At 47.1% G+C, this 12,665-nt stretch overlaps 1 protein-coding gene across 1 annotated transcript in view; it reads left to right on the forward strand.

Moving 5' to 3' along the window:
* ptprua (protein tyrosine phosphatase receptor type Ua) overlaps positions 1 to 12,665 on the forward strand; it is a 169,020-nt gene that overhangs the window by 104,140 nt on the left and 52,215 nt on the right. The window contains exons 11-12 of the mRNA XM_083926147.1: positions 5,611 to 5,890; positions 10,184 to 10,220. Of these exons, the coding sequence (XP_083782273.1) occupies positions 5,611 to 5,890; positions 10,184 to 10,220 (317 nt within the window). The remainder of the gene's footprint in view (positions 1 to 5,610; positions 5,891 to 10,183; positions 10,221 to 12,665) is intronic.

A 12,665-nucleotide genomic window follows, 5' to 3' on the forward strand; every position in this document is an offset into this window, starting at 1 on the left:
AACGTGACTCAACGTCTTTCAAAGCTGTACGGACGAGCGGCCGTCCCTCTGACGGCCGTGGTCCGGCGTCTGCTGCCTCTTATTCGGTCCCCGCTCTGGTCCTCCCATAGGACCCAGTCTACTGCAAGAGACAGAACCAGGTTACAAACGTGCTTATATAGCTGACTGATTACCTGATTCTGTCCAGCTGTCTGATCACCGGCCGAGCCACTCCTCCCTCTCCTCCAGCAGTCGACACCTTAACCACACCCCACTGCCACATACCCCCACCGCCCGACTTAAGCCGGGATCCCACCGGCCGCAAGCCCACTCCCCCCCCCCCTCCGCGGAGCGGGAGAGAAAGTCAGCCACGACCATGCGGTTACCCGGCCTATGGATCACCTTGAACCGGAACGGCTGTAATGCCAGATACCAGCGGGTGATCCACGCGTTGGCATCTTTCATGCGGTGGAGCCATTGGAGCGGGGCATTGTCCGACCAGAGGGAGAATGAGCGCCCCAGGAGGTAGTAGCGGAGGGCCCCGACCGCCCACCGTATGGCGAGGCACTCCTTTTCCACCGTACTGTAGTTCACCTCCCGCTGAGCCAGCTTTCGGCTAATGTACAGTACGGGGCGGTCGATCCCCTCCACCTCCTGGGACAAAACGGCCCCCAGCCCACTGTTCGAGGCATCGGTCTGCAGGATGAAAGGGAGAGAAAAGTTAGGAGTGTACAAGAGTGGCTTCCCACAGAGGGCTCGCTTCACCCTCTCAAACGCCAGCTGACACGGCTCCGTCCACTGGACCGGATCTGAGGCACCCTTTCGGGTCAGGTCGGTGAGGGGGCTGGTCAGCTCCGAAAAGGCCGGAATGAACCTCCTATAGTAACCGGCCAGCCCCAGAAACCTCCTGACCTCCTTTTTTGTCTTGGGTGTTGGGCAGGCCGCCACTGCTGCGGTCTTTTGCACCTGTGGCCGCACCTGCCCGCCCCCCAAGTGGTACCCCAAATACCGTACCTCCCTCCGTCCAACCGCACACTTCTTCGGGTTGGCCGTGAGCCCCGCCTTCCTCAGAGACTCGAGCACCGCCCCCACCTGCTGCATAGGCTGCTCCCAGGACTCACTATGAATGATTACATCATCCAAGTAGGCCGCAGCATATGCAGAGTGAGGCCGCAGTACCCGGTCCATGAGGCGCTGGAAAGTAGCTGGGGCCCCCGAACAGCCCGAACGGAAGTGTGACAAACTGGTACAAACCGTACGGAGTGGAGAAGGCCGTCTTTTCCCTGGACTCCGGCGACAGGGGAATCTGCCAGTAGCCCTTGGTCAGATCCAGTGTCGTGAAAAAGCGAGCCGTGCCCAGCCGATCCAGGAGTTCGTCGACCCGGGGCATTGGGTAGGCATCGAATTTGGACACCTCATTGACCCTGCGATAGTCCACACAGAACCGTATTGACCCATCAGACTTGCGAAGCAGCACAATGGGGCAACACCAGTCACTGTTGGACTCTTCTATTACCCCCATCTCCAACATGGCCTGAAGCTCTGCCAGAACCATTTTCCTCTTGTGTTCTGGCAGCCGATAGGGTCGTGAACGCACGGTCACACCTGGGGGTGTTTCTATGTGGTGGTGTATGAGGCTTGTGCGTCCTGGCAGGGGCGAGAACACATCCGCAAAACGCTGCTGCAACGAGGCCACATCTGCTATCTGGCTCGGTGAGAGATGGTCATCAAAGGGGACCGGTGCTGAATAGTTCGATTTTGCCACCTCCGGCCCCAACTCATCTCTCTCGATCACCGTAGTAGCCAGAGAAACAGCAGTCACCTCCCTCCAGGCTTTAAGGAGGTTGAGGTGGTAAACCTGTGTGGCTCCGCCCCTGTCTGAACGTACAACCTCATAGTCAACATCCCCCACTCGCCGTGTGACCACAAAGGGCCCTTGTCACTTGGTGATGATGGTAGCAATACAAGCACTTTATCTCCCGGTGAAAACTGTCTAAGTTTTGCCCCTCTGTTGTACAGACGCTGCTGACGTTCCTGGGCCTGGAGCAAATTCTCCGTGATAACTGACCCAGTGAGTGGAGTTTTGCTCGCAGGTCCAGGACGTGCTGCACCTCGCTCTTGCTGGTGCTTGGACCCGCCTCCCAGTTTTCCTTGACCAGGTCCAAGACACCCCGCGGTTTTCGGCCGAACAGGAGTTCGAAGGGAGAAAATCCCGTGGAGGCCTGGGGAACCTCCCGCACTGCAAACAACAGAGGGTCCAACCATTTATCCCAATTACGGCTATCCTCGTGCACGAACTTACGAATCATGTTCTTTAGCGTTTTGTTAAACCGCTCCACCAGGCCGTCGGTCTGGGGATGGTACACACTAGTCCGGATGGAACGGATGCCCAGTAATTCGTATAGTTCGCGTAGTGTACGTGACATAAAGGATGTGCCCTGATCAGTCAGGATCTCTCTTGGGATCCCAACTCGGGAGATAACTTGAAACAGTGCCTGTGTAACACTCTTTGCAGAGATATTGCGCAGAGGCACCGCCTCGGGATATCGGGTTGCATAGTCCACTAGGACTAACACAAAGCGATATCCCCGTGCACTCCGGTCTAATGCAATGCAAGGCAATTCTATCAAATGGGACCTCCATTAGTGGTATTGGGCGCAACGGCGCTTTTGGGGTGGCCGGCGGATTGACTAACTGACATTCGCGGCAGGATGCACACCACCGACTTACATCTGCGCGAATGCCCGGCCAATAAAATCGGGCCATGATCCGGTTCAGTGTTTTGTCATAGCCTAGGTGGCCCGCCATGGGGTTATGATGAGCCGCCTGGAAAATTGCTTCCCGACGGCTTTTGGGCACCAACAACTGGGTGAGTTCTTCGCCTGTCCGAGCGTCACGACTCGCTCTGTATAACCTGTCCCTAATGACAACAAAATATGGGTGAGTGAGTGCTGTGTTAGGGTGGACCTGGCACCCATCAATTTTCATCACTTGGTTAAAGGCATGACGGAGGGTCTCATCCCGAGACTGCTCAAGTGGAAAATCTTCCATGGGGGCTATCTGCCGGCCCCACGCCCCCCCCCGACGGCGTCGGGATGCGGCACCCCGTCTCACCACTAAGCATGGCACACCACTCGCATTCCCCTGACGTACGTGACCGCACCCTCATAGTTTCCCCCGCTAGGCTAGCAAACCCCGGCCAATTCGTGCCCAAGATTAGAGGGTGCGTGAGGCGAGTACTAACTCCAGCCCTAACTCTATGCTTTTTCCCTTTAAAAAGAATTTCTAGAGCCACCACCGGATAATCGTGAATATCCCCATGCACACACCTCACCTTCACCCACGATGCCTCTAGCAAAGCCCCCGGTCGAACCAAGCGCTGGTGGATCATGGTCTGTTCACAACCAGAGTCCAGCAGAGCTTGGTGTGTACCCCCCTGTATACATACCGGTATACGGTACGTCCCTTCCGGACCGGGGGAGGGAGCTGGCGGTCCCGCAACCCGCACCACTTGTCCCACCTCCATGAGGAGGCACTCCGCCCGGAGATGGCCGGGCTGCCCACACCGCCAGCACCCCTGCCCTGGCGTCTGAGGAGCCCCCCGGGGTGCCGGTCGATCAGACACGTAGGCTGGGCCCTGCGGAACAGAAGGCAGTGCGTTACTAGTGGACCAGAGCGGGGCGGGTTCCGGCTGTGTGGGCGTGTGCGGGGCAGGGTGCGGTGCAGCGGCCGCCGGGAATCTCCTCCTCGGGGCCGGGGTGGGACGGCCCGCAGGGATCGCCGCTGGCCTGGCCTCCTCCCTCATGCTCCGCCGGGGAAGGGAGAGATGGTCCTCCGCGAGGGCGATCGCTGCCTCGATGGTGGGGGGACGGTGGCACTGGACCCAGTTGGCGGTGGACGAGGGTAAGCCGGCGATAAACTGCTCCAGCGCCACCTGTCCAACGACGTCCTCGGCGGAGTGGGTCCCCGGCTGGAGCCAGCGCCTCGCTGCGTCGAGGAGCCGCTGCGCGAAGGCGAAGGGGCGGCCGGCTTCCTCAAAAGAGAACCCCCTGAACCGCCGCCGGTGTCCCTCTGGCGTACTGCCCAGCCGGTCCAGGATGGCTCTCTTCAGGTGGGTAAAGTCGTGGCGAGAGGCCGCCGGCAGGCTGTGTGCGGCCAGCTGCGCCACGCCTGTAAGCAGGGGGAGAAGCCGGACCGCCCTCTCCTCCTCCGACCACCCGCACGCCTCCGCCGTGCCCTCGAAGATGTCCAGAAATGCCTCCGGATCATCCTCTGCTGTCATCCGTTGAAGGGCAACAGGCGGAGGCCGGCCGCGACTGGGCTCCGGGTCGGGCTGGGTGGCCGGGCGCTGCAGCAGCCCCTGCAGGAGAGCACGATCTTCCCTCTGGGCCGCCGCGATGTCGGCCAGGGCACGGGACTGCTGCTGCTGGAGAGCGGTAGTGCTCTCCTGCATCGCGGCCAGGTGCTGGAGGGCCAGCGCCAGCTGACTTTGGGCTTCCGACATTGTCCCTGTTCAGGCGCCAGATGTGAGCCTCCCTGCTCACAGGACAGACGGTAAATGAGAGAGACAGCGTTGTCAGCGGTTAACCGTTTATTTCCCGGCTTCTTCTCCCCCCCAAACGTGACTCAACGTCTTTCAAAGCTGTACGGACGAGCGGCCGTCCCTCTGACGGCCGTGGTCCGGCGTCTGCTGCCTCTTATTCGGTCCCCGCTCTGGTCCTCCCATAGGACCCAGTCTACTGCAAGAGACAGAACCAGGTTACAAACGTGCTTATATAGCTGACTGATTACCTGATTCTGTCCAGCTGTCTGATCACCGGCCGAGCCACTCCTCCCTCTCCTCCAGCAGTCGACACCTTAACCACACCCCACTGCCACACATTCATTTACAGATGTAATCCTACATGTAGAGGATTAGAAAGTCTATTATTTCCCTCTGAAATGTTGTGATTTAGAAATATAAAGTCTCAGAAAATGTAAATACTCAGTAAAGTACAAGTAACTTGAAAGTTTAAGTACAGTACTTAAGTTAATGTTCGTAGTTACATTCCACCGCTGCCTATAATACAATGAATGATCTAGGGCTTTAATTTAAAAAGAAAGTTTAAACTTTAGTTTTCACTAGTTTATACTATTCAGTTTTCTTGAAATAATAATAATAATAATTGTAGTTGTTTCCATAAAAACAAAACATAGTTTTGTACACATCTCTGTTTTTTATCCATCAGAAGAATGGGCACAATTACACACAAGTGTTGAATCACTAACAAAGGGGGAAATTGTGGTTTGGGACAACATTAATTATAATATTTTAATCACCATATAAATTGAGGAGATCTGGAATTTGTGGCACTGCTTTAAAAAAAAGTGATCAGGGGAGAAACCCGAGCAGTCAGAAAATCAGACAGGCTGTGAATAAATCCTCAGGTAAGGGAAATGTATTTGAAATAGAAAACAAAGACAGTGAATGTATCACTCAAACTTTGTTTTAAACAGCCATTACAGTTTACAGGCTTTATCTCATACAATGCACAAAATATTGTTTTGTCATATAGTTTTGTGTGTATTTGACTGTATAGTATGATGCCAGCACTTTTTTTTTTGCTTCAGTAGTACTTTGTGCTCCTCCAGTGCCTACCAGGTGGTGGTGGTGGAGGAGGATGGCTCCCGTCGGGTGAGGAGGAGGGAGCTGGGTGGCGTCGACTGTTTCCCCACACCAAACTCCCACAGCGAGGCGCAGGCCAAAGGGGCCCAACATTACTACACGGCTGAGCTGGCTCCCAGCAGTCTGCCCGAGGCCACGCCCTTCACCGTGGGCGACAACCACACCTACAACGGCTACTGGAACACCCCTTTAGACCCCACCAAAAACTACCTCATCTACTTCCAGGCCACCAGCAACTTCAGAGGGGTAAGAACGAAGACGAAGGAGCCTGACAAGGCTCAAGTAACTTTGACAGTCAGTTTCGATTTGTTTCATGGAAGTCAGGAGGCAGGGAAGAGAGGCTGAAGGTGCTGTGAAAGACAAAGCAGTCCTACTGCTACTGTTAATGAGACTGTATTTTGTACCAAATTAGGTGAGGTATGTTATGCATTTTTAGGATGGCTTTGGGTTGATTGTTCCCACTGGTAAAATTGTTCTTAGTGTTGCATTAGTTTTCAATAAAAATTTCTCAAAAACACCACAAGAGAAAAGTGGGCAAATGACTCTTAGCAGCGTTTCACAGAAAATTACAATGTGTACTCTTGCATGTTTTGTCCGTTTGTCAGATTGCTTCATATAAGCTCTTTAAAAACTTTAAGAAACTTTCTCTTTGTGTGGAAAATCAAAGACTGCGTCCAAGGCTTAAAACGCTCTAAAAAGGAACTCCTTTAGCAATTGAAAAAGTGACTGAAGCATGAATACGGAAAGTGCTGGCCAGTGTGCAGAATCATTAGGCCCATATGGAGCTTATGCGCCTGCCTGCCTTCAGCTTCTCATCTTGATATCAGCTTTATCTATCGCTACCCAATTCTTGAGCGGATGCAGCCAGTTTCCCCCGTGAGCTGCAAGGTGGGCCTTGAAGCCTTTGGTCCAGGTCAGAGTTGACACACTATGTCTGACATCAGCAGTGAGCTTTTCCCATCATGGACCCCCATCTGGGCTAATTCTCCCTTAAAGCTATTTTTACCTTTTGGGGGGTTTTTAAACTTTTCTTTTGTGATCTTCAAATGCTCCTAATAAGCGTATGGCACACTAAAATGTAAAATAAATCCACCAGGGGTTGAAACTCAAAATTATTCAGTTCTCATATATTTCTGATAAAAATCTGACCAATCTGATTTGCTGAGCTTCCTGCCTGTCATTTGTTGCTCTGTTTCACTTGCGCTGCTCATGCTGCTTTCAAGTGCCATGGGAAATCCAAAATTCTGAACGTCAAACTAGGCAAACTGCACTGGAATACCTGTCAGAGAGGAACCTCCTACTAGCAAATTGGGGGGTTGGCCGATCTCCCCCGAATTGACTAGTAGGAGGTTAGTAGGAGGCATTATAGTGAACTTTGCCTAGTTGGAGGTCCAAAAATTCAGACATCGCATGGCACCAGCATTTCTCTCTCAATAGACCGTCAGAGGTCAGGCAGAGGGAAGAGGGTGGGATGTTGGAGGGAAGCGCTGAGTGCTCTAACTGAAAAATGCCAAGCCAACTTAAGATCAGATCTGAGCCAGAAATCAGCCAACACAACAGACAGAATATAATAATTCATGTTGATCATTTTGAAAACATTTTCATCTCCAGTCTACTTTCTAAACTATGGTGAAGAAAAAATAATATCATTTTGACAATTACCGTGAATAAATTAGAAGTAGGAGGCTTACTGTGGACCATAGGCTGCCATTGAATTGAAGCAGTAATTGCTTTGGCAGATGTGCCTTCGTTGGGGCTTTAAAGTTTGATTGGTGCAGCCAGTTTCTTTTTAAACACACAATCAGGAAACAACACACACTTTTCTCCCTGTATTTTCGCAGGTTTTATCAAGTATGTAGGAGTCGATATCTAGATAACTATGTTACACCATAGACTGTATAAAAAATGGACATAGCATACCTGTCAGGGTCTGTTCTCTCAACTTGATCCATATTCATATTCATAAACTTTAACCTCCAATAAAATAAAAACTAGCCTGGTAAACTGGTGTTTTTTTTTTTGTACCAGGTCTTAAACAGGTTTAATTATGCTGTGAAAACGGCCTGTTTAACATGGGGGTCGATGAGAAACTGCTCTATTATACAAACCTAGTGGACACTCAGAGAACTTCACTTTTTGGCACTTCCGTATTGGATCAGCCAGGCAGTCGCTGTAGTGGGGGCTTGTGTTATACTAAAAATAAAAACATTAGATATTTCATTTTCAACCCTCTGTTGCGTTTACCATTACTCATCATCTGGAATTACCTGTCACTCCTCCCAGTTTTTCACTTAGTGGATATACTGACATGCATACTAGGTATGGTTGGGTTTTGATGTCTCTTTAATCCAGCTCCAGAAAAAAATAACCACCTTTGCTAAGCTAACAGATCTATTATTGTATATTTTATCTGTCCTTGTCTTCTTTTTTATTAGCAAAGAGTAATGTACGAAAACATCAGGTTTCAGGCATTTCTCTTTTAGACAGTACTGCTTTCATTTGAATAGCAAATATTGCTGGCAGTTTATATCAGCTATGGTTAATTAATGTTCATTCTGTATCTAAGCAAGCCAGCAGTTTTCACAAGTCAGTGTCTGCACTCCAGGTACAGTGAAAGTATCGCTCGTAGTTACAAACTCACAGATGATAATTATCACCTGACTGCAGTTCCACACAGCTCTGTTAGCACTTTAGCATCTTTAAACTGTTTGGGTTCTGTGTAACTGCTCTTATCAATTTCCCATATCCAGCAGCAGGCAGATGTTTTCATTATAAAAGACAAAGTCATGCCTCGTTTTCACATAGCTCTGTGTACGTACAGTATGTGAGCCAACCTGAAGTCCATTCATTCCTGTGGGAACATACAAAATCTTTGATGTGTTTGTACAACTCCTCCTTCTGTTTGTTGTACATTAAAATATTTGCACTCTTGTGTCAGATTTCAGACGAACCATATGCACTGTATGCCACATTGTATGCCACATTATATGCTTAATTCCTGTGGCATACGATGCTCAAGAAGTTAGCATGTATCTTAGCATACAGTGCTATCTTCCTGCAGCATATAGTGTATCTGTCCGAAATCTTCAATTAGCAAATAAGCTAACAAGCTTTTTCCTGAAATTAAGTTGTTTGACTATGTTTATCGTCCAATTGGGTCATTTTATATAAGAAACTAGTTAAGTTAGTTTAACACATTGTGAATTTAAGTAATGTTATTTTGCTAGAATATAAGGTTAGCAAAGGCTACAACACCTAAATTGAAGCAAAAGATAAGAGTTTATTAATATTATTATTATTATTATTATTATTATTATAGAGAGTTTATTATTATTATTATACTTTTATTTTGCATTGTTTTTGGTTTCATTAATGCTCCGGGTGGACTGGCTGGGGATTTTTTTTCCCCATCTGTGAAGAGATGCATTGATCTGTGTTCAACACCAGGGGGCACAAAACAAAACTGTGGACACGAGGCGTTACTGTACGCTACCTACATAGCACAAAAATAGCATACTGTTAGCAACTAGCTGGGGAGTTGGGGGAGACCAAAAACAGAGCTAAGAGGAGGATGAATGATAAGGTTTGTCAATGCTGTCTCAGCATGTTCTGTTGTCCCTGAGGGGACATATTCAATTCTTGACTCATATCTGCTGTGTTTATATACACTCTTACAACGAAACATGGTTACCTATCTCAACTGAATCTTTGAGTTTTTGTATTATTCATAACTTCATAACAGTGGATTCTGTGAAAGATAAGAAAGGACTCAGATTTGATTAGCAGATCCAATACTGAAATCAAATGTTATCAAAATCCACCCCAGGGATCAGGTTTCTTCAATTTCCTGCATATCCCTTTTCTTTACACGATTTTAGGCTCATTTGCATCTGACTGCTGCTCTGACGAGCACAGGTGTCAGTTCCAAAAAGGTCAAAAGCATACCTTGACAGAGGACAGGATGACACATGACATACCACCTGCGGCTGCCTAAATAACCCCTGGGTGGGAGTAAATATGACGTGTCTGCCACTGTAAGAGATGAGAGGAGATGAGAATCCACTTGAAACAGATTTCCAATTAAAAGAGCTAATTTGGCAACTGTTTTAGGTTAAAGGTTTTTGACTCCAATCTCAGAGCACAGATTAGCATAATTGCCCATAAAGGCTGATTTAACTTCCTTAAATTGTAATTTGGTAACATGCCCCTCTATCTCCAGGATAGAGGTGACTGCTTTAGAGGGGTGATGGAGCCAATCGGTGGACCCGGTGACAGACCTCACATGGTGAAGGGATGCAGAGATCTCTCTTATTACAAAAAGTGTCATCCGTTTGGAAATTTCAATTATTTCCTCGACATAGGAAAGGTCAGGCTGACTTTGACACACAAGGCAGCCTGTGTTGTAGGGTTTAGCCAAGGTTGTGGATTTGGATAGACTGACTCATAATTAACTTGCACTGTGGTCATTTTCCTGCTAACCATTGTGCCTTTGTGATATCAAGACAAATGAATTAACACAGCGTTTTCTTTTACTCACAGGAGACCAGAATAAACTGCATTCGGATTGCTCGCAAAGGTAACACCTGCTTTCCTTTTCAGTGTTGAAGTTGCTTTATGAACATTTTCACATTGATAAATCATTTTCATATTAATTATAATTCGGTTTACCATTAACAAGCACAAAGGCTATCTGCTGGGCTATCTTTTGTGACTTTTTCATTGTGAGCTAAACAAATTGGCGTATGGCTTTACAGAATGAAACACGATGATAGTGCTCTTCTTTTAGTTCATGTGGAGCCTTAACTTTATGGCAATTGCAAATATCAGAAGAAGTTGAGAGGCCAAAGTAAAATTAGATCCTTCAGCTTCTGTTCCTGAAGTTAGAAAACTTCACTCAAATTCACATTGGCATTTGTAATAACATCACAAAAACTTCAGCCATACCCAGCCCCCATCCTAAAGATATATGGGTATTAATCTCAGTAACATGCTTAATCTGTTCAGGAAGACCAATGAAAGACATGCTGAATGAGATATTGCACTAACCAGCTTACAGTATTCTGATACTTTTCAGCAATGACTATTCAGTGTATTTGCGTTTGTGGAAACAAGGGGTTGTGTGTCCGCATTGACAGATTTGAAAAAACACATTTACTTACAATAACTAACAAGGATACAAGGTCTGTCATTACGGTGTGTTTTGACTGTGTTAAAATCCATTGTGTCTACTCTGATCGTCAGTAGGTTACATGATTGGCCACTGCAGTGTCGCGTTGGGTTGCTTTACCCCATAATTTGATTCTCTTTCAACTTCTCACTTCTTCTGCATTTTTTTCCAGCATAGCCTAAACACACTTACCACATTCAAAATGAATACTAGGAGTGGCATTTTCGCCAAAAACGCCTGATTTAGTATGTGTGCTGCTTTACTGTTGACAATACACATGCACATATTGGAGGTGTTATACATGTCATTGTGACTGTTTTCCCGAGTTGTCCTTATTAAAGCCCACCAACTTTAAAGGTTGATAAATAAGAGATATTGTAGAACAATGGTTTTCAAAGTGGGGGCCGCCGCCCCATGGGGGGCAACCAGGGGGCTTTAGGGGGCCTCAGGAAATTGTAGGAAAGATGAGGGAAAAAAAGGAAAGACTAATATAATCTAATTTTTTAATCATTATTACAAAATATAATCTTTTTTTTTTTTTAAAGGCATAATTATAAAATATAATTTATAATAACAGAACATTGCCTGCAACATTGTTCATGACACCATGACATCATGTATAGACCTATCAAGCTGCTTTGTTCCTCAAGCTAGCTCAAAATGGAAAGGCTTTTGACAAGGAAGAGACCAAAGGAACAGACCAATAGCCCTGCTGTGGAGGACATTGCTGCAAAAAGCCTCAGAACTCCTGGCCGACTAAAATCAGAAGGTATAAGGCAGAATACATTAAGTATTGCTCTGCAGCCACAGAAAATACAGAAAAATGGCCATGATTTCCTGAAATGTGTGCTCTGTCTGGAGATCCTCTAAAACGAGTGTTTACAACCTTTAGAACTCCAGCGTCACTTGATACAAAAACATCTTGCAGAGGCTGAAAAAACAGCAGACTTCTTCAGACGTAAAGAAGATCATTTGGTCAGGCAATCTGCTGCATTCACACAGCAAGCTACCGTTCCCGAGTGAGCCCTGAAGGCATCATTTTTAGCTTCATGCCATATTGCTTGTGTTAAAAAACTTCACACAATAAGAGAGGATTTGCTTCTACCAACAAACAAAAACGTCCTTAAAATTGATGTGTGATATATTTTGTAGAATTGTTGGTGGGTTTGCAAAGGAGGTCCCCGGCCAGAAGCTAATGCTGTTTAGGGGGCCTTGGCATGGAAAAGTTTGGGAACCCCTGTTGTAGAAATGGCTGGTTGTTATTATTGCAAATCAAAACCCAGAAAGGGGAAGGCAGGATTTGAATTATTCTAAGCATCATCCTGCTTATAACACAGCTACTTATTACACAGCTACACACAACCTGCATTACTGTGCCCATCTGAACTTTGTATCACAGTGATCATCTCACATCCCATTCCCTGTAAACTACTTCTTCAACAGTAACGTTACACATGGCTTATCATCGTTGTTGAACATCTTGATAGTGATTGGGGACAGTGACATGGCTGGATAGCTTGTCTTGTTGTTAATCATACTGTCAAATAATATTCATTGTTTGTCAACCGTGCGCACTGTTATTGACTTTGAATCTTGCTAGCATAAAGGTAGCATTAGCTTTCTGGCTTGTAGCTGGGGTTCATAAAATACAAATATCCCCATTGCCAAGTCATATCCAAGCTCCATCCTATTTACTGGAGTACTGAATCAATGTTTCCATTGCATAAGGCCTTGCCCCTTATGGGATGGGAATGATTGTTCCAGGTATTAGTCAAACCCTCAGGTGTTACCAGGTCAAAAGTTAGTGTTTGAAAAAACTTTAGATTTAATAACAGACTAGAATGCTGTAATTGA

Source organism: Echiichthys vipera (assembly GCF_963691815.1).
Source record: "Echiichthys vipera genome assembly, chromosome: 13".
NCBI classification, from domain to species: domain Eukaryota; kingdom Metazoa; phylum Chordata; class Actinopteri; order Perciformes; family Trachinidae; genus Echiichthys; species Echiichthys vipera.